General features: G+C 45.4%; 1 protein-coding gene across 1 annotated transcript; it reads right to left on the bottom strand.

Annotated features, from left to right (window-relative positions):
• Nucleotides 1–1161: 1161 nt before the first annotated feature.
• On the bottom strand, nt 1162–19914 carry LOC142908804 (hydroxylysine kinase-like). Its single transcript, XM_076059417.1, has 7 exons — nt 19356–19914; nt 18768–18892; nt 14416–14743; nt 11255–11397; nt 4634–4814; nt 3168–3483; nt 1162–2499 (listed from the first exon to the last, which is right to left on the bottom strand). Exons 3-7 carry the CDS (start codon nt 14738–14740, stop codon nt 2325–2327), a joined length of 1140 nt encoding a protein of 379 aa, XP_075915532.1. The 5' UTR covers nt 14741–14743; nt 18768–18892; nt 19356–19914; the 3' UTR covers nt 1162–2324.
• Nucleotides 19915–20100: the final 186 nt, after the last annotated feature.

The following is a 20100-nucleotide window of genomic DNA, read 5'->3' as shown; positions in this document are numbered from 1 at the left end:
AACAAGTCTATTTAATTAAGTGGAACGTGTTGTCTATATTTATTTAAAGTTGCGCATTTTTATGTGACGTCACATTTCTCACCCCCCCCTCGTCACACATCGTCACAAATGTCTGACCCCCCCCCCAGGTGCGTGACGTCATTTATGGATGGCCCCTTTGGCGTGGTGTTGGCCACACCACCTACTCGATACAAGACGTACACAAGCTGAAGAATCAGACTGGCGAACGAGAGGCACAATTGAAATAAATACATCGTGACACGGTTGGCATAGATAAGGTGAGAAGGAAAGGAGAGCACCCCATACCTCTGAAGAGTGGCATAACCTTTTCCATCATAGGGGCACAGCTGACAGTAATTCTAGAGGAATGGGATTATATTATTGCTGTCTCTGAGAATCGCACTTCGTGTTTGATCGCTCTCATCGGATAGGGCGACCTGAAACACTGGCGGTGTACTTTCTCACTCTCGCTTGTGTACAATTACGGGTTACCAGAGCACAGAATGCAAGCTCACATTCACTCGGGTAAGATGGGCTGCAAGCACCGTGGCCAGATGTTAACTACCTCGCCTAGTATACAGGAGGTCGTTGGTTCGATCTCGACCCTGACGCCTGCTGCTGTATATTTGGATGTTCTCCCCTTGGTCGTGTGGCTTTTTCTCCGAGTCCTCCGGTTTTTCCCTCCCAATTCAGAAGCATGCGTTTGGAGTATTTGGCTGCTAGAAATTTTCACACAATAAGCCACTTCGTTGAGCTATCATTTGTGGCCAGGTCGCTTCTAAAAAAAAGAGCTTTACAGCTCAGTGGGCCCTGGTAAAATAAAAAAAGTTTTAATTTAGTATGAGAGGGCAACATTCTCGTCGGTAATGGCATAAGACAGGAGGCGGCAGTGTATACGTGGTGCATCTGCGTTCGAGGCTTAGCCAATTTTCACAGCCTCAGATCAATCCACTGCTGGATGATGCCTTTCCCCATATTATATGGGTTACTTGACCATACTGCACCACACTGGTCAATGCGGTTTGTTTGAAGGGGTCCAGATATCACTTTCAATTCATGTTATAGTCATTCCCTGTAATCGAACTTACAGTGAGGGAAAAAAGTATTTGATCCCCTGCTGATTTTGTACGTTTGCCCACTGACAAAGAAATGATCAGTCTATAATTTTCATGGTAGGTTTATTTGAACAGTGAGAGACAGAATAACAACAACAAAAATCCAGAAAAACGCATGTCAAAAATTTTATAAATTGATTTGCATTTTAATAAGGGAAATAAGTATTTGACCCCTCTGCAAAACATGACTTAGTACTTGGTGGCAAAACCCAGGAGTGTCCCACTTTTGTAGAGGAAACCTTTACAGCAAAATCATCAAACACCCACCACCCCCACCCCACTACCGTTCCCAAAGTCCGCCGAGTGGAAGGTCATGGCAACACAAGAAAGTCGACTGATCTTTCACGAGGCCAGGACTCCCCACGCCCGTGTCTGAGGGTTCTAAGGTCAACTGTAGTTTAGATTAACAAAAATATCTGAATGCAACCACAACTCACAAAATAACAAAATTAACCCAGAATGCACCAAATCTCGTCAGATTTTTGAAGCTCAGCCGGGGAAGAGCCTGGGTTTAGTGCTTAATTTGAAGACTGTCTGGGAAAAGCAGACGTTTTAGGCCTTGCGCTGCAAGTTGGCCAACAGATGTCGGTGTACGGTGACGCTTTTTATATTCTTGGTTCTTTCGGTAAAGTCACGTAGCAGGGAAACAATAAAATAATCAAAATATAAAACATCTATGCAGTTGTCGAGTGTTACCCCCCCCCACCACCTTTCGTATGTACAGGTAATCTCCGAGTTACTCCGGTTTCCTCTCACGAGCCAAACAAGCTACAAAGGAATTGGTCGAACATCTGAACGCTGGAACTTCATGAATACAAAATCTCAGAAACAAGTCAGGATTTCCTGAGTAAATGAACGGGAAAAAAATATTCTGACAGTATTATTATTATCACCCACGGATGCGCATATGAACGCTGTTTTGTCAACAGCGCTGGATGCAGCAACAATACGTTCCTAACCTGAAGCCACGAAAAACCTCCCCTATGCATTAAGTGCCTGGCATGAGCAATTCACATTTTTCAGATTCCGTATTCAAAGATCGCACGTGTCCAAAACCAACGGCGCCACGTTCAAGTTGAAACCGGTTCCTTGCGAAGCCTCGGGAGGTACCGGTGGGGCGAGTGGGAGGACGTGTCTCACGGTGGGCCCCCTCCCACCCCAAACTCCCCCTTCTCTCTCCTCGCCGTCCGCTCGATCTCCACCGCGGTTCTAGTTTCTGTACCGTGCCGCAACATCGGACCACAGCTTCTGCATGTCCTCCAGGCCCCTGGTCCAGAGCTCGCGTAGCTTCACCCAGCCGGTGCGCGCCGTTATCAGCAGGTAGTCGGCGTTCTGCGGGTATCGCAGGATCGTGTAGCGGGCCATGACCAGCGACTGGCAGAACCTGCGGGGAAAAGTAGACCATGTTGTTGTTGTCGCCGTTGCTGTCATGACGGTTAATATCGTTTGTTATTCAAGAGGGTTTTTGCTGCCGACTTGTTGATCGGCTGGGATTTTAGCGTCCAGGAATCGCAGCCATAGTTGGATCAAGTCTCGTGGTCAGCAGCAGAAGTGCCAGCAGAAGGAAAGTCGCCGTCTTCATCTTCCTCGTCTCCAGCAGCAGCAGCAGCAGCGTGATCAGCAACATGATCGTAAACAACATCGCTATGAGTGTCTTTTCTATAATCATCATCACCGTCATCAGCAGCATCCGTAGAAGTGCTGTTAGCAACATCATGGTAATCAGCATTATTATGTCTTAACTGTTACTGATCCCCCCCGTTCACCAATACACATTAACCAGCATGGTAAAGTATGGTCAACCACCGCGACGATCGACATGGCATTGGCAAGACCTTCATCATTGGTCTGATGAAGAGCTTTAAATAAATAATAAAGCACTTTTTTTGCCGCACAATCATCGAGTTTATCGGATTCTCGCCAGACCTGGATTAATTCTCGTTACTCAACCGCCACAGGTTTTTGAAGCCAACGTTTCCCGATGCGGCCAACGGCGATCCGGGCAGACCCGACCCGACCTGCCCCGGCCCCCCTCCCCACCTCCGCTCTCACCTGCACGCCACCAGGAAGTAAACGGCCCTCCTCTCGTCCTCGACGAGGGCCTGCACGCTCTCGTAGCCTGCCAGGACGTGACCCCCGGCCTCCATCGCCTCTCCGCTCTCCACCATCATGTACATGATGGCCATGGCCAGGTCGTACACGTGGTAGCCGAACATCATCGAGTTGAGGTCCACAATGCCGGAGACGTGGTGCCGCGGCGCTCCCTCCGCCGACTTGGGCCCCTGCTGCTGCTGCTGCTGCTGCTCGCTTCCCGCGGCCACCTCCTGCACCAGGATGTTGTCGTCATTGAAGTCACCGTGGATTATGCCTGCGGCGAGGGGGAAACGTTGAATTTGATTTCGTCCGTTGTCTTTTATTGTTGACCGTCCTCCCCTCGTCGCCGTCGTCATCGTTCGTGCCCGTGCCGCTTTTATTCCGGCCGCACGATTGGTGTTGCGCAAGCCGCGTGTGCGAGTCTAAGAACGGCCCCCGCAGAGTCTCAGTGAATCACCGACTTCTCCTGCCTTCAAAGGCACAGAATTACAATAACCCACCAGCGTCGTACAACCCTGTACAGGGGCGAGATATGGAGCGGTGTGTAGTGGTATGCACACCGCATCACGAGCCCTTGATTCCCGACCATGGAGAACATCACTGATATCTGAACCAGTCCTGGGATCCTACCTACCTCCTCACCGACCAGCATGGTGAAGGAGGCAAAACAACCCCCATGACCCTACACAGCCTGGGAATGCCTTCGTCCAGATAGTGCATTGACAAAGGGCTGTACATTATTATTATTATGAGTATATGTGTAACAAAAACTGTTGAACACAATTTAGCATCCATTGAAAAATGATTTGGTAGAAATTACAATTATGATTTATATACAGTAGCGTCTGAATGTAATAACCCTGTCATTTGATTTCACCTGTGATCAGTGTCTGTGCGAGTGTCCCCCATTACATGCATGCCTTGTAATGCATCTGTGTATGCTGGGTAAAAGTAATCACGTGAAGCACATTGCAAAGAAAATGCTTGCCACAAATGAAACACAATACCTTGCTGATCTCGTCAAGCAGCATAAACCATCACGCGAATTCGGGTGATCCTCGCAGCGGCTTTTGGCTAACCATCGAACAAAGAAAGACGGTCACCGCATCGCGCGCTTTCAGATGCACTTCTGCGGCCGTCTGAAAAGCTCTTCTTTCCGATATTAGGAAGGCACTGGAGCTATGCACTTTTAAACCTAGATTGAACACTAATTTATTTTTGAACTGATTTTTTTGTGTTTAGTTTGTTGTCCTTCCCCCGCACCTCCGATTAGCACGGTTGGCTACGTACGGTGCGAAAGAAGTTCAACGTACACACGTACGTGGCACCCGTCGTGGCTTCAAGGCCTCGTCGGTGGCCTGAAGCGCCCCTCGCCCCCTGAGGCATGGAGCTACGTCCCGGGTGAAGCTGCGAGGCGAGCGTACATCTGGTAAACTTGTGCAGGTTGGGTTGGATCTCCTCGCGGAACTTGGCGATGACCTCCCTGACCAGACCCTGGTTGGGGTCGCCATCCAGAGTGAAGAGGTAGGACTCGAGCAGGTGGGTGTTTGACAGGTTCCAGATGAAATCGTCTCGTTGCAGGGAGTGCAGGAACGGGTGCTCAAACTATGCAGATGTTTAAAAACGAAGGCGGTAAGATGACAAAAAATGCAATACGAGATTAACATCGCATTGGCCAGTTGAGTACACATGTAAGTTAAAGGCAGCAAAACGTCAAGCTTAGCAAAGGATAGTCTTCGTTTCAGAAAAGATGTTCTCCTTGACTTATTATTTTCTCTTTGGTTTTTTTCGGTAAAGTCACGTAGGTAAAACTATAAAATAAAAGAATAAATGAAAAAACAACTACATTTTTTTTCATTCTATCATTTTATAGTTTTACCTACGTGACTTTACCGAAAAAACCAAAGAGTATGAATCCTTGCAGTCACGAAAGCTAAAAATCTAGACTTATTATGCAGCTGAGGGTGGGGCTGCCCAAGTCCTGCGTGCGGCTGGCAAATGTTTGATTGGTATTTGTCAATAACAGGACACTTGAATGGATCTGAGAAGTAGTTTTGTGAGATCACCTTCTGTGGGCCATTCTCTAACCAGAGGTGATGCACAGAATGAGATGTTTTTTTCCATCTCATGACATGGCACCAATTAGCACAACTCATACAGCCCTTATCAAGGCACTGCCGTATTCAGTGTTGGTCATGTAGGGTGTTTGACCATACTTCGCCAAACTGGTCAGTGTAGGTTGGTGAAGGATAGAGGACAAGGGGGGGGTGGGGGGGGCAGGACTGGTTCAGATATCACTTGCCACGAATGTTAGCCGTGGCCGGAAATAAAACTCAGGTGGCCGGGTTCGTAGCGCAGTGTGCGCACAACTGCGCCACCGCTCCACCCCGACGCTTGGAATAAAATTTGGGGGGGGGGGGGAAACAACAAAAATACGTTGTTCATAATAAAGGTTTTTGGGTTAGATCGCGTTTATTTATAAATGTGTTGTAACCCTCCACCACCCGACACGGCCAATCAGCAAAAAAAAGTGTCACGTTGACAAAAAGACAAATAATTCACTACTTTAGCCCACCGATGTGTTGAAGAGTGAATCCACATTTACAGTTTGAGTACGACGTTTCGCTGGTAAATACATCCAGCATCATCGGGCAATTCGCCAGAATGGTAAAGCCCTCGCTTGCTCCCGGTTTTATATAGAGCAGCAGGGTGACGTCATCACTTAACTCATATCAGGTGCAGTGATTAGAGGCGGAGGGGAGGGGGTATTGTAATTATATAATCGATTAGTAATCAGTCATTGGTTATGATTAGTAATGAGTTGTAGATTAGTAATTCTTTAAATCAAAATGTAACGTGTATTATTTAATAATACGCTTCCAGGCCGCACTAAGCCTGTAGCTGTCAGAGCGATTAAAGTTATTCTTGTTCCTCTCAATTTCAATGGATTATCTAATTAGTCTTTGCCAGTAATAATTAATTTTACACACCACTGCAACATTGTCAAAATCAATTGAGTGTCCTTGTTGACAAGCATGTTCTGCCACTGCCGACAGTTGTGTTTGAGATAATTTAATATTTCTCTGATGTTCTTTTAGTGTTACGCTGATGTTACGTCCCGTCTGCCCAATGTAGCAGCTGCCACATAAACAATTAATCCGATATACACCTTCTGTTGATAGTTAGGTAATGCGTCTTTTGTGCAAGATACTAGTTTTTGAATTTTGTTTACTGTACCAAATCTTACTGTAATGTTTTGCTTTTGCAAAACACGGGCTAATTTGTCAGTTACTCCTGAGATATATGGAATTTTTATTGTTTTAACAATCTGGTCGCTTTCAGCAGTATTGCTTTGCGATCGTGATTTGGCATTTAGTGCTCTGTTAATTTGAGCATTATTGTAGCCATTCTGTCGTAGTGCGTCTTTAACGTGTTTAATCTCTCTCACTAGACTCTCACCATCTGACACTGTTTTAGCCCGATGTATGAGCATCTTGATAAGAGAGGATTTCTGAGCTGGATGATGATGTGATTCTGCATTCAGATAGGCATCAGTGTGCATTTGATTTCTGTAAACGCTGTGTTATTTTATACATCGGGCTAAAACAGTGTCAGATGGTGAGAGTCTAGTGAGAGAGATTAAACACGTTAAAGACGCACTACGACAGAATGGCTACAATAATGCTCAAATTAACAGAGCACTGAATGCCAAATCACGATCGCAAAGCAATACTGCTGAAAGCGACCAGATTGTTAAAACAATAAAAATTCCATATATCTCAGGAGTAACTGACAAATTAGCCCGTGTTTTGCAAAAGCAAAACATTACAGTAAGATTTGGTACAGTACACAAAATTCCAAAACTAGTATCTTGCACTAAAGACGCATTACCTAAATTATCAACTGAAGGTGTATATCGGATTAATTGTTTATGTGGCAGCTGCTACATTGGACAGATGGGACGTAACATCAGCGTAAGACTAAAAGAACATCAGAGAAATATTAAATTATCTCAAACACAACTGTCGGCAGTGGCAGAACATGCTTGTCAACAAGGACACTCAATTGATTTTGACAATGTTGCAGTGGTGTGTAAAACTAATTATTACTGGCAAAGACTAATTAGAGAATCCATTGAAATTGAGAGGAACAAGAATAACTTTAATCGCTCTGACAGCTACAGGCTTAGTGCGGCCTGGAAGCGTGTTATTAAATAATACACATTACATTTTGATTTAAAGAATTACTAATCTACAACTCATTACTAATCATAACCAATGACTGATTACTAATCGATTATATAATTACAATACCCCCCCCTCCGCCTCTAATCACTGCACCTGATATGAGTTAAGTGATGACGTCACCCTGCTGCTCTATATAAAACCGGGAGCAAGCGAGGGCTTTACCATTCTGGCGAATTGCCCGATGATGCTGGATGTATTTACCAGCGAAACGTCGTACTCAAACTGTAAATGTGGATTCACTCTTCAACACACCGGTGGGCTAAAGTAGTGAATTATTTGTCTTTTTGTAAACGTGACACTTTTTTTGCTGATTGGCCGTGTCGGGTGGTGGAGGGTTACGACACATTTATAAATAAACGCGATCTAACCCAAAAACCTTTATTATGAATAATATTGGTCGCGAAAGCCTACATGTTAAACTGACTAACTTCTATGGGGAGGATACTTTTCTTAAAACCAGAAAATTGGAGAAGCTCCGCATTAAGCGGATGAAATTGATATCTTCACTGGCGTTCCTCAAAAGGTGCAGAGATTCAAAGGTAATACCAAACGCAGTTAAAATAACACATCACATAAAGTCTTCTAAAGCTAACCAAATACTACACAGAGCTAGCGAATTATTATTAATAGAGAGAATACAGCACAATAGGAGTGAACTATCTTACATTTCGGAATCGCTAAAGCAGTTACACTTAGATATAAGCAATAGTGTATCTATGCATTATTGGAATATAATCGATAACATAACACAACAATCGGCTCATAATGTGTTTAAACTAACAAAAACTAACCAAATTAATACATTTTCTAGACTACATAATAAACAAATCCCTACTGAAAACCAAAAATTTAAAAACAAAACCGTACTGAACTTGACTAACACTGTATTAACCGGTGACATGGTCTCTATCCTTTCTAAAGGCCTTAACTTTGCCGTTACCCCACGCACAATTCCAGTGGATGAGATCATTGCTGAGGTAGAATCAGCAGTTAGACTCCTTCCACATAATGAGGCAGAGATGACTAGACATGAGGTTGCTAAAATAATTGAGAATAGCAAAGTTCCAAAAGTAAATATTAGCTCTAACGAGGCAAAAGCCTTAAGAGAGCTGCGTGTAAACAAGGATATCCAAATCCTAGCAGCTGATAAAGGCCGCACTACTGTAGTGATGTCACGAGCCGATTATGATAATAAATTAGAAATTTACTAGAGGAAAGCACCTACATTAAAATTAAACGAGATCCAACTAATACTTTAGAACGTAAGACCACTGCAATAATTGCAAATTCATTAATCCCTAAAAATGAGCAATACCAAATTAAGCCAAGGGCCTCAAAACCACCTAGACTCTATGGGCTACCAAAGATTCATAAAATCGGCATCCCATTACGACCCATAGTCAGTACAATTGGCTCTGCCACATATCAATTAGCAAAATATATAACCCAACAAATACAGCCCTACATCGGTAGGACATCTTCATTCATAAAAAAAAAATTCAGAACATCTTGTGAATGTGCTTAAAGATATTAAACTTTCTCCTGATGATATTCTGGTAAGTTTTGATGTGATTTCTCTATTCACTAAGGTTCCAGTGGACGAATCGCTTAAATTACTTGATACACTAGTAAAGAATACCGGTTTACCAAAATATATTCCGAAACTTGCTGGCCATTGTTTAAATAACACTTACTTCTTATGGAGAGGGGATTTCTTTAAACAAAAGGAATGAGCAGCAATGGGTTCTTCTTTATCCCCTGCTAAAGCAAATTTGTATGTGGAAAACTTTGAAATAAGAGCACTTGCCTCGAGCACATTAAAACCATCCTTTTGGTTTAGATATGTGGATGACACTTTGGTTGTCTGGCCACATGGTAAAGATACACTGAATGATTTTCTAAATCATCTCAATGCACAAAACCCGGCCATCCAGTTCACCATGGAAATGGAGGTGAATAACACACTCCCATTCCTAGATATTTTGCTTGGACATGGCCTAAACGGTAAAATAACACACAGCGTTTACAGAAAGCAAATGCACACTGATACCTATCTGAATGCAGAATCACATCATCATCCAGCTCAGAAATCCTCTCTTATCAAGACGCTCATACATCGGGCTAAAACAGTGTCAGATGGTGAGAGTCTAGTGAGAGAGGTTAACCACGTTAAAGACGCACTACGACAGAATGGCTACAATAATGCTCAAATTAACAGAGCACTGAATGCCAAATCACGATTGCAAAGCAATACTGCTGAAAGCGACCAGATTGTTAAAACAATAAAAATTCCATATATCTCGGGAGTAACTGACAAATTAGCCCGTGTTTTGCAAAAGCAAAACATTACAGTAAGATTTGGTACAGTACACAAAATTAAAAAAACTAGTGTCTGGGACTAAAGACGCATTACCTAAATTATCAACAGAAGGTGTATATTGGATTAATTGTTTATGTGGCAGCTGCTACATTGGACAGACGGGACGTAACATCAGCGCAAGACTAAAAGAACATCAGAGAAATATTAAATTATCTCAAACACAACTGTCGGCAGTGGCAGAACATGCTTGTCAACAAGGACACTCAATTGATTTTGACAATGTTGCAGTGGTGTGTAAAACTAATTATTACTGGCAAAGACTAATTAGAGAATCCATTGAAATTGAGAGGAACAAGAATAACTTTAATCGCTCTGACAGCTACAGGCTTAGTGAGGCCTGGAAGCATATTATTAAATAATACACATTACATTTTGATTTAAAGAATTACTAATCTACAACTCATTAATAATCATAAACAATGACTGATTACTAATCGATTATATAATTACAATACCCCCCCCTCCGCCTCTAATCACTGAACCTGATATGAGTTAAGTGATGACGTCACCCTGCTGCTCTATATAAAACCGGGAGCAAGCGAGGGCTTTACCATTCTGGCGAATTGCCCGATGATGCTGGATGTAATTACCAGTGAAACGTCGTACTCAAACTGTAAATGTGGATTCACTCTTCAACACACCGGTGGGCTAAAGTAGTGAATTATTTGTCTTTTTGTCAACGTGACACTTTTTTTGCTGATTGGCCGTGTCGGGTGGTGGAGGGTTATGACACATTTATAAATAAACGCGATCTAACCCAAAAACCTTTATTATGAATAATATTGGTCGCGAAAGCCTACATGTTAAACCAAAAATACGCTGCTTGAAAACCAGCCATTCGATCACTTGGAAGGACTCTCACGTTGCTAATTATGAACAGCTGCGTACGTTCCGAGCGAGTGGGCTCGTTACGTCACATTACACTTGCTTACCGAGAGAAAAGGCTCGCCGAGACTCAAGAGTTTTTTTTTAAAGATTGTCGCAGTAAGGGGTTGGGGAAACTATCGCTCCGCATTTCCCAATGAAGTAATTTGCGAGTTATTTATTTTTTGGCTTTTTACTTTGGCGAATATTCTCATATTCTTGTTTCTTTCGGTAAAGTCATGTAGAAGGGAAACAATAAAATAATAAAAATATAAAACAATAGAATTTTCACGACGTTTCGACTGCAACACAAGCAATCATCATCAGGTGTGAAAACCACAGCAATATTTTTTTTTTCAAATTTCCTTGTTGTGGTTTTCACACCTGATGACGATTGCTTGTGTTGCAGTCGAAACGTCGTGAGAATTTTATTGTTTTATATTTTTTATTATTGTATTGTTTCCCCCTCTACGTGGTGACTTTACCGAAAGCAACAAGAATATGAATCCCTGCAGTCTCACGTCACCTGTCAAGAGGCGCTCGTGCTCTCGTACCTGCTGCAGGGCTTGGTGGATGCTTGCTGCCAGCTTGCCCACCTGGTAGTACAGGCTGCCATCCGCCAGCACCCTGGACAGCGGCACGCCGGGCAGGTACGTGAGCAGCCGCACGTTGAACTCCTTCTCTCCTTCGCCGCAGTCTGAGAATTCACAGCAGGAGTCGCCACCGAGGTCAAGAGGTCACCACGGTTAGTGAAATCTCACCGTCGCTTCCTTTTGCTGGAACATAAAAAGCTGTTCGGAAGCTGATATCGGAACCTCCAAGGTCTGGCCAAAGTGTCAACTCACCACTTTGCGCCCTGTGTTCATTACCCACGTGCTATACTACACAGGGTCTCTTATGAATTGCTCAACTGATAGCCAAGGCTACTATTCTTTTTTTAGGAAATTAAGCGACAATTTGCTGCTCAGCATTAAATGGTTAATAACAATAATGAACGTGCCAAGTCCGATATATAACGCACGTAAAATTCGTGTAGTCTTTAAAACGCCAATCTCTCAAGCAACTTGAATCGAGTATTTCTGTTCCCCCCCCCCCAAAAAATAGTAAATTGGAGTGATTTTTTCCTCATGACTTTCTTTCACGGTACTATTAACGCAGAAATTAATAACACGAACGCATTCCGAAATTCGCATTCCTATATGGCCTTGTTGTCTAAACCGCTATAGCTAAATAAAGCATTTGAGAGGAATAATACCTCGCCACACCCATGCGTAAGGCATCCGCCAAAGTTGCAACGTGGCACGCAACCCTCGTGCCTTAGCGCACGCTGACCGGAACCGGGGGCAATTCACCCAGATTCGGGCCAGAATGGATACGTCAGCACACGAGTCTAGCTGAATTCCCTGGGTTCAGCTTGAGCAAATTACTTAGGAGCAGGGTGAATGGGGGCCCATCTGCATCAGGAGGCGACTTTTATCGCTCGTTCCATCACGTAAATATAAGGGTCAGCGGCTTTCCGTGATCTTCGCATTCCAAACACGGCGTTGGGCGGTGATGTCAGCTCACGCGATGAACCCCGAGCCTGGGTTTAAAGGAGCGCTGCTAGCCCAGGCATTATAATCAGAATATGTACTTTTACTGGAGGAATCCGATGAGCTATGAAGCACTTTGCTTTACAAATGTTTAGCAGCCCAGGGTTGTCCCAACTACAGCCCGTGGGCCAAGCCCGAACCACCAAAATTAATTCATTCTGGTCTACAGGACAACTATCCCGCCACGCCTTACAAGAACTAATTAAGTACATGTCTCAGTCAGCAATACTCACTTGAAATTACACACGACAACCGTCGCTCCCACGCCCGCCCCCCAACTGAAAAGTTTGACAAGACCCTCCCGATACTCAGTGAGGCTCTGCTGTGAAAACAAGTGTAACGTTGATGATTACAATAATAATAATATTAATAGAAGTGATGCGATGCAGGAGGTCGGAGTGGGTGTGGGGGAGAGATAAGCTCTGTATCGACATGTTTGCATTTCTCTAAATCTCTCCTCTTGCGGATAGATCTTTCTCCTATCTCTTCCATATAAATATCATATTTCTGATTAAATCTCTCTCTATGAATGAGTTAAATGATGACATCACCCTGCTGCTCTATTTAAGACCAGGAGCAAGTGAGGGCTTCACCATTCTGGTGAATTGCCCGATGATGCTGGATGTAATTACCAGCGAAACGTCGTACTCAAATATTGTAAATGTTGTGGATTCACTCTTCATCACACCGGTGGGCTAAAGTAGTGAACTATTTTGTCTGTTGTCAACGTGACTCATTTTTTACTGTTTGGCTGTGTCGGGTGGTGGAGGGTTATGACACATTTATAAATAACGCGATCTCACCCAAAAACCTTTATCATGAATAAATTTCTCTCATATCTCTACAATATATCGCTTGTGACATCTCTCTCCCGTCTATGCTTGTTCATGTAATACATGGTTTTGGTTTGACGTGTTCCCCTTGTCAGCCAATCCGGAACTCGATGCAAAGAGTTTGACGTTTGCTTCTCTGTGCCATTAAAACGTCTCAGGGTCTCGTGGGAAGATAAGCAGAAACAAAAATTACGATTTAGGTTTTGTAAGTATGTTGAAATTCTTTCGCACCATACGTACGTAGCCAACCGTGCTCATCGGAGGTGTGGGGAGGTGGAACACACTGTGCAGTTGGCGAATGGCGGCGTCGGTGAACTGTACAAACATTATATCTACCAACCTGCAGGTCAGTAGATGAGAAAACAGCAAGTGTGCTTCTGATCTCTCACCACAGATGTTATCGTCTCGTCCGTGTGGCTTTGCTGTGAGCAGTCATTCCAGTTTCATCCCACACACCAAACATTGTTTTTTTATATATATGAAGAATTTACAAAATATCACAATGTGGACCTTGGGCCAGTACCAACAAGCAGTGCGTTACATCCACCAACCTCACAAAAACTAAAAAGTATGATCCTTTTACATCACTTATCGTCAGTGGAGTGCGACCCAGTATCGTACCACCGCCTCATGCTCGGATATTGATCGTTGTCTTTGCAAGTATAAACCAATGCTGTATTCGTATGATTACTATCAGCCTATGACTAAATCACCTGGAATGTGCCCTATCGTAAGATCTGAAAGCAAAGCAGGTTGAGCCTGGATTAGGGCTTCTATGGGTGACAATCGTGCATTAAACAGGCATCACAGGCTGCTGCGTGGTGCTATGTTGTGGGGGCCAGAGTTCAGTTGGAGCAAAATCAATTGTACTGCACTGTACATCTATTAAACTTGATTTGTCGCTTTCGTGACTGCAGGAATTACTCTTTGGTTTTTTCGGTAAAGTCACGTAGAAATAAGAAAAAATAAAATTACATAATAGCATACGACGTTTCGATTGCAACGCAAGCAATCATCATCAGGCATAGAAGAGCTAAATTTAAGAGAGAGAGAGGAAACACAGAACCGCAGAGATATATACAGACACCTAAGTGGAGGGAGTTCACACACAGACACAAAGAGAGACACAACGTACGGAGCACAGAGAGATAGGGTCTCTGTGCCGAGGCCTTAGCATGTAGGGGGAGACAAAGAGAGATGGAGAAGCACATCAAATAGAACAAGATTTAGTATTATGTACATGTCTTCTCCAATGTCTCTGCTCCCGGGACCCCCGCAGGCGCAGCTCACCGATGCTCTCGAGCGACATGATCTTCCCGCTGACGTTGTCCACCACCTCCTGCATGGGGAAGCCCCTCTCCCGCAGGAACCTCATCATGGCCATCTGCACCTCGAGCATCTGCGGCCGCTGGCTGTCTCGCGTGTTGGTGACCTTGAGCACGAACTGGCGACCGTCGCGCGCCAGCACACGGTAGTTCTGGTCGACGTAGCTCGCCAGCGGGCTCACCCCCGCCACGCTCACCCCGTAGAGGCGCTCCACCAGCTCCGCCGCGCGGGACTCGCTGAGGCACGGCTTCTCGTGCTCGCTGCCATCGTCCTGCGGCGCGGCTTGCATCGTCTTCAACGGACAAAACGAGGGCAATCAAAAAGCTTTTGGGTTTTGCAAGTGCACGTTGGCATCCGCTCCATTCGTGCAGCGCAAGGCGCCTCCGATGAGCACGGTTGGCTACGTACGGTGCGAAACAAGCTCAGCGTACACACGAGGCTACACCCTGGAGGCGCTACGCTTCACGGACAGCCCACAGTAGTTGTCGCATTTACAGAATTGTGCCGACACACGTGGCATACTACTGATTTAAATTACATCTCCGAGATCTTTAGCATCCGACTGTGAAGCAGACAGTCCGCAATATTTACAGTTCATACACCCACAGCGTTAACCGGGGTGGTCGTGGGGCTCGTACCACAAACATCTGCAACGCGCTACCGCTCGGCCATGAAGTCAATCGATCGATCAGCGATCAATAAACAAGTCTCTTTGCTCGCATCACATTTAATAGCAACACATTTCACCGAACAGAAAAGCACCACTTAAACATGTCAGATATAAGATTCGTAATAACAGAGAATTATCCTTGTGTATTTCAGTGGAAATACAGCCAGTGCCTGATAAAGTAGCATTACTGTAACTGGAATTATAACAAGAACCGTGGGTTTATGCAGCATTGGGGAGCTGCAGCTATGGCCCACCGAGTAAACACCTTGTCCCGTAAGCACGAAATCACGTGTTCAAATTCCACTGGATGTGTAATTGTGTGAATAATAATCAGGGCTTAATCTGTCACTGAATATTTTCCGGGTCGCTGGTGCGGAGTGGAGTGGGCAGCACAGCCCCGGTAGCCACGGCGATAGCGAAAGGTACACACTGGACGTGGTGTGCCGGGTGTCAGCAGATTTTTCAGAGTCGCTGACACAGAGCAGCCCTGGCCGAAATTATCTCCATACATATGTAAAAGGCAAAGTTGTGATTATGTGTGTCTATTCAAAATGTTTAGCGTACTTCCCGACATGCAACAAACTTGAAATTTGCCATGTGGGTACTTTCCAGACTGTACACCACGCAAAAAATATTAAAATACACTTTTGTGTTTTTTTCTGGGGGGAGGAGGGGGGGAGCTCAATAATGCATTTTTTTTGCACGGCAAGTGAGCTGTGACGTCAAATCTGTCACGTGACCCACGCATGTGGAAGCTTAACGCATTGTAGTGTAGTGGTTAGCGCACTGCGCTACGAACCCGGCAACCCGAGTTCAATTCCCGCTCACGGCCACCACCGGTGACGATTATTTCAACCGCTCCTGGGCCTCCCCTAGATCGACTCAGCCTCAAACGAGTAATTGCTGTGGTGTGTGAACATCGCCACTGGGGACACAAAGGCGGCCGGGCGTGGTGCTGTCACCCACCCCTTCGTCTGTATATATAAAAGCGAAATTTGTGAATATGTGTGTCTGTTCGAAATGTTTAGCATACTTCCCGACATGCAACAAACTTGAAATTTGCCATGTGGGTAGCTTCCAGACTGTAAACAATGCAAAAAGTATTAAATATACTCTTTGGTTCTATTGGGTAAAGTCACGTAGGTGAAAATAAAATAACAAAAAATCACGACGTTTCGGCCACAACACAAGCGGCCTTCATCAGGTGAAGGGACGAGACTGTCTGGAGGACAGCGCTGGAGTGTGAGAAGCCACGCTCAGATCACGACCTTTAAGCTGTGTGAGAAGAAAAACACAAAGCGCCTTGACAAAGGAATTAGCATATAATTTAGCATTGAAATGGCTCATTGAAATAGCTAAGTTAAAGTATACACATCCGCAGAGGTACCCTTTGACAAAGGAATTAGCATAGAATACAATTTTATAAAACAATAAAATTGTATTGTTTTATAAAACTACAATTGTATTGTTTTATATTTTATTATTTTACTAGCGGTAAGTACCCGGCGTTGCCCGGGCGAAAAAGATAGACTCACACATCAACTTACACACAGACATCGACCCACACACGTAGAAACACATCGACTTACACGCGCACACACATACACATATAGACTCACACAGACAGACATCGACTTACACACACACACATATGAACTTACACACACATAGACATCCACTTTAGATACACCCACATGGAGTTACACACATACAGCGACTCACACACACATCGATTCACACACAGACAAAGGTGAACTCACACACACATTGACGTAAAAACACGTCATTACACACACACACATATCGAGTAAGACACACACACACACGGACGTATATATACACACACATGGACCCACGCACACACATTGACTTACACACACACACATAGACTCGCACACACATAAATAGACTGACACACACATTGCCCCACACACATATGGACTCTACTTTAGATACACACACATGGAGTTACACACACATATCAACTCACACACATGAACTTACACACACACACATGTATGGACTTACACACACACATGTGGACTAACATAGAGACATGGACTGACACACATACACATGGACGTACACACACACATCGACTGACACACATAGACACACAAACGCACATTGACTTACACACTGACATGGAGCCATGCACACACATTGACTAACACACACACAAACACATCGACTAACACACACACAGCGACTGACACGCACACATGGACTGACACGCACCCTTGGACTGACACACACACACAAACACATCGACCTACACACACACACAGCGACTGATGCACACACATGGACTGACACGCACCCTTGGACTGACACACACACACACATCGACCTACACACACACACATCGACTGATACACACACATGGACTGACACGCACCCTTGGACTGACACACACACACACACATCGACCTACACACACACACATCGGGGGTTGTCCGTTAGAAAAAGACAGACACACGCATGGTCCTACACGCACACACGTATGGACTCAAACACACACATCAAATCACAAACAAAGATCCCCCATATAGCCTTAACAGACTGTAGGGGCAAGTGCTGTTAGCGAGCACCTATGAAGGCCGGAACGGTACACCAGGGGGTGAGTGGCCAGCACCACGCCCGACCGCCTTTATCTCCCTAGTGCCGATGTTTACACACCGCACCAGGTACTCATTTAGAGGCTGAGTCGACCTAGGGGAGGCCCGGGACCGGTTCAGATAATCGTCACTGGTGTTGGCTGTGAGCGGGAATCGAACCCAGGTCGCCAGGTTCATAGCGCAGTGCGCTAACCGCTACACTATCGCTCCCCACATCAAATCACACACACACATCGACGTGCACAGCAATCCCCGATGATGGCACAGCTATGAGCATCGCAGTACTACGTATCAGCAAATAGTGTGACGTGAGCAATCGAAATAGTAGAAATGCATAGAAGAAATCAGCTGAAATAAGTGTACATGAATGAGCATCAGTATGCACAGGTAAGTTGAGAAGCAGGCTACAGTCTAGATTATAGAGTGGCAGTATGTCGACTCAATGACATAAGCATAGCTACAGTCGACATAAAAAGCTGGCAATATGGGCAGCAGCTGAAAAATCAGGATACAGTCGACATGAAAGGCTGGCAGTACACTGAGTGAGGTAAAGAAGCAGGCAACAGATTATAGACTGGCATACACTCATAATGGGCAAAAGCTAAATTAGCAGTGTGTATAATAGCGGCGGTGCACTGGCGTGAATTAATCAGCAGGCAACAAGCCACATCACAGACTGGCAGTGCACGGTCTCAGCGTCATAAAAACACAGCTCAAAAAGGAAACATGTAGCAACCTAAGAATTTAAAAAGTATTTTTCTGCACACAAAGAAAGTGATTGGAATATCTGCCACCTTCTTTGTTTCATAATAGTAAACAATGAACCCGAGTTATTATCTGCACACAAACATTATTATTATTGTAATATCAGACAACTTATTTGTTTGGGAATAGTAAACAATGAACCCGAGTTATTATCTGCGCACGAACATTATCATTGTAATATTTGGCAACTTATTTGTTTGATAATAGTGTAGGGAGGGGCGTGTACATGGGCTATGTGTAGCGACGGTCTGTGTACAACTTACCTGTAAGGACTGACATAGTCCAGTAGGGGCAGTCGCAATATCCCTTGCCCCGTAGCAGGAGGGGGCTGTTGGGTGTCCTGGGATCCGCCGGGGTCCCTCCTGGGGGGAGGCGGCTGCCGGGTGTTCTGTTAAACACGTGAAATAAAATGTCCGGTGTGAGCTCCACTGAACGCACAACACTTGGCGCGGTCCACCGCCCCCTTCCCCCCCCCAAGCAATTGGCGTGAGTTGGTACGGTCAATGTCGCGCAGTAAATAAATTCATATAGCGAAATCCCACGAAATCGCTGTGACTAATTTAAAGGTGACGGACATGAAAAAGGAAGAGCCTATTCCCACCGTGGGGCTTAGGGCGTGCTGGCTGGCACATTTTTTTCGATGTCAACCCCACGGTTCGAGAGGCAAATCCCTCGCAAGCGCACGCGCGCGGAGACGTTTATAGATAAGATATTTACATACAAAAATTATACCTTTTATTTCATAATACGAACGCCCGCTGGCAGAAGGTCAAGGGACAGACCCAGGTGCCACGGGTCGACTGACTGAGATGACTGGCTGATGCACCACCTGTGCCCCCTCCTGTGCCAACCTGTTGTGCTTTAGCCACCCGGCGTTCCGCTCGTTGTTGTGAGCGTCGTTCCTCCGCCCTCCGTTGTTGTTGGAGGGTGACTGCCTCCAACTGCCCAGTAGCAGCGTCCTTCACGAGCCTCCTCCACAGAGGCCGATCTTGACACCGCTGGTACCAGTCATCGGCAAGTCCACTCAGCTCCACGTCCTCCTGTACCACATCACTCCATCTCTTCTCTAGCCCGTGCCGCGCACAGACAAAGATACCCCGTATAGCCTTAACAGACTGTAGGGGCAAGTGCTGTTAGCGAGCGCCTTTAAAGGCCAGCACGGCACACGAGGGGGTGGGTGGCCAGCACCATGCCCGGCCGCCTTTGTCTCCCTAGCGGCGATGTTTACACATCGCTCCAGGTACTCATTTGAGGCTGAGTCGACCTACACACACACAGACACATATCCTTGTGCGTGGTCTCACCTGGTCGTCGTCCTCACGGTCAGTGAGCAGCGTGAGGAGTGAGCGCAGCGTCCCAGCCGCCCTCACCACCCCAACCGCCCACTTCTCGGGTTACTCGCAACCACCACCAACACCACGGCCACCACCCCCACCAACGCCACCACCACCACCACCGCCACCACCGCAACCACCACCACCAACACCACCACCACCAACATCCACCCCCACCAACACCACCACCACCAACACCACGGCCACCACCCCCACCAACGCCACCACCACCACCACCGCCACCACCGCAACCACCACCACC

Source organism: Petromyzon marinus, unplaced genomic scaffold, assembly GCF_048934315.1.
Source record: "Petromyzon marinus isolate PM22_M1 ecotype Great Lakes invasive population unplaced genomic scaffold, UKy_Petmar_22M1.pri1.0 PM_G_Scaffold_101, whole genome shotgun sequence".
In the NCBI taxonomy this organism is placed as follows: domain Eukaryota; kingdom Metazoa; phylum Chordata; class Hyperoartia; order Petromyzontiformes; family Petromyzontidae; genus Petromyzon; species Petromyzon marinus.
This window is presented reverse-complemented; position numbering and strand designations above follow the sequence as displayed.

Coding starts and splice junctions, on each gene's coding strand:
- LOC142908804 (XM_076059417.1), bottom strand. CDS start 14,740: ATGCAAGCCGCGCCGCAGGACGATGGCAGCGAGCACGAGAAGCCGTGC. Junction 4,815..11,254: donor TCCACCAAGCCCTGCAGCAG/GTACGAGAGCAC, acceptor ACATCTGCATAG/TTTGAGCACCCGTTCCTGCA. Junction 3,484..4,633: donor CCTGCACAAGTTTACCAGAT/GTACGCTCGCCT, acceptor CCCTCGCCGCAG/GCATAATCCACGGTGACTTC.